The 1047-nt window shown below is 45.0% G+C and overlaps 1 protein-coding gene across 1 annotated transcript in view; it reads right to left on the reverse strand.

Moving 5' to 3' along the window:
• Positions 1-162, reverse strand: part of camta2 (calmodulin binding transcription activator 2) — a 50770-nt gene extending 50608 nt beyond the window's left edge. The window contains exon 1 of the mRNA XM_084713040.1: positions 108-162. Within this exon, the coding sequence (XP_084569166.1) occupies positions 108-141 (34 nt within the window). The 5' untranslated portion in view covers positions 142-162. The remainder of the gene's footprint in view (positions 1-107) is intronic.
• Positions 163-1047: the final 885 nt, after the last annotated feature.

Here is a 1047-nt window from a genome sequence, read left to right on the forward strand (position 1 = left end):
CATAACAAAGCCAAGCAACAACCAAGAAAAAAGAAAAAAGCCGTCTCTGATGTCATCAACAACAGGTGGCTACCTTGGCAACAGAGCTGGCGAGCACCTTCACTGACCTGTCTCTGTGGAAACCATCTCCTTGTTGCTCATGGCGACGAGTCCATGCAGGATGAAGGAGTCTCACACAACACAGGGCTGCCAGCACTGCTGCCCTGCTGCACACACAAAGTCAATAACTCTGATCAATAGGAAACGGGCTGCAACAAGACACCAGCATCTCTCACACACGCACACACACACACCTGAAATCCAAGCTGCTAACTGACCAGCTCCACACACTCCTCCAGCAGCTCCTTGTTGCCTAGCAACAGTTGAATTTGCACCCACTTTAACCCTCCTGTTGTCTTCGGGTCATTTTTGACCCATTTTCAAGTTCGTAGTTTCACAACTATGGCATTCTTCCTTATAATTGCTTGAAAATGACATGGATGGTTCCCTACTATGCTCTTTGCAAGTTAAATTAATTATGACTATATTCATTGAATTATGTGTGTTTTATTAAAATTTATAGCATCTGTGGTCTTCCCGGGTCAAATTTGACCCGGCCACAATTAGTGGTATAATGGGTCATACTATTGTGGTTTCCAGTACAATAAATAAACACACACACACACAACACACACACACACACACACACACACACAAATGAACTCTGACACACACACACACACACACACACACACACACACACACACACACACAAATGAACTCTGACACCCCACACACACACACACACAAACACACACAAATGAACTCTGACTCACACACACACACACACACACACACGCGTGCACACCCACACCCACACACACCCACACACACACACACACCCACACACACACACATACACACACAAACATTCAAAGTTACTGATTTCTAAACCTGATTTCATAACAACTTTTGATGTGCCTCTACTTGCATGTTGCTACACACACACACATGTGCACACACACACACACACACACACACACACACACACACACACACACACACACA

The sequence above is a fragment of the Lutjanus erythropterus genome, chromosome 23, assembly GCF_056507025.1.
Source record: "Lutjanus erythropterus isolate fLutEry1 chromosome 23, fLutEry1.hap2, whole genome shotgun sequence".
NCBI classification, from domain to species: domain Eukaryota; kingdom Metazoa; phylum Chordata; class Actinopteri; order Lutjaniformes; family Lutjanidae; genus Lutjanus; species Lutjanus erythropterus.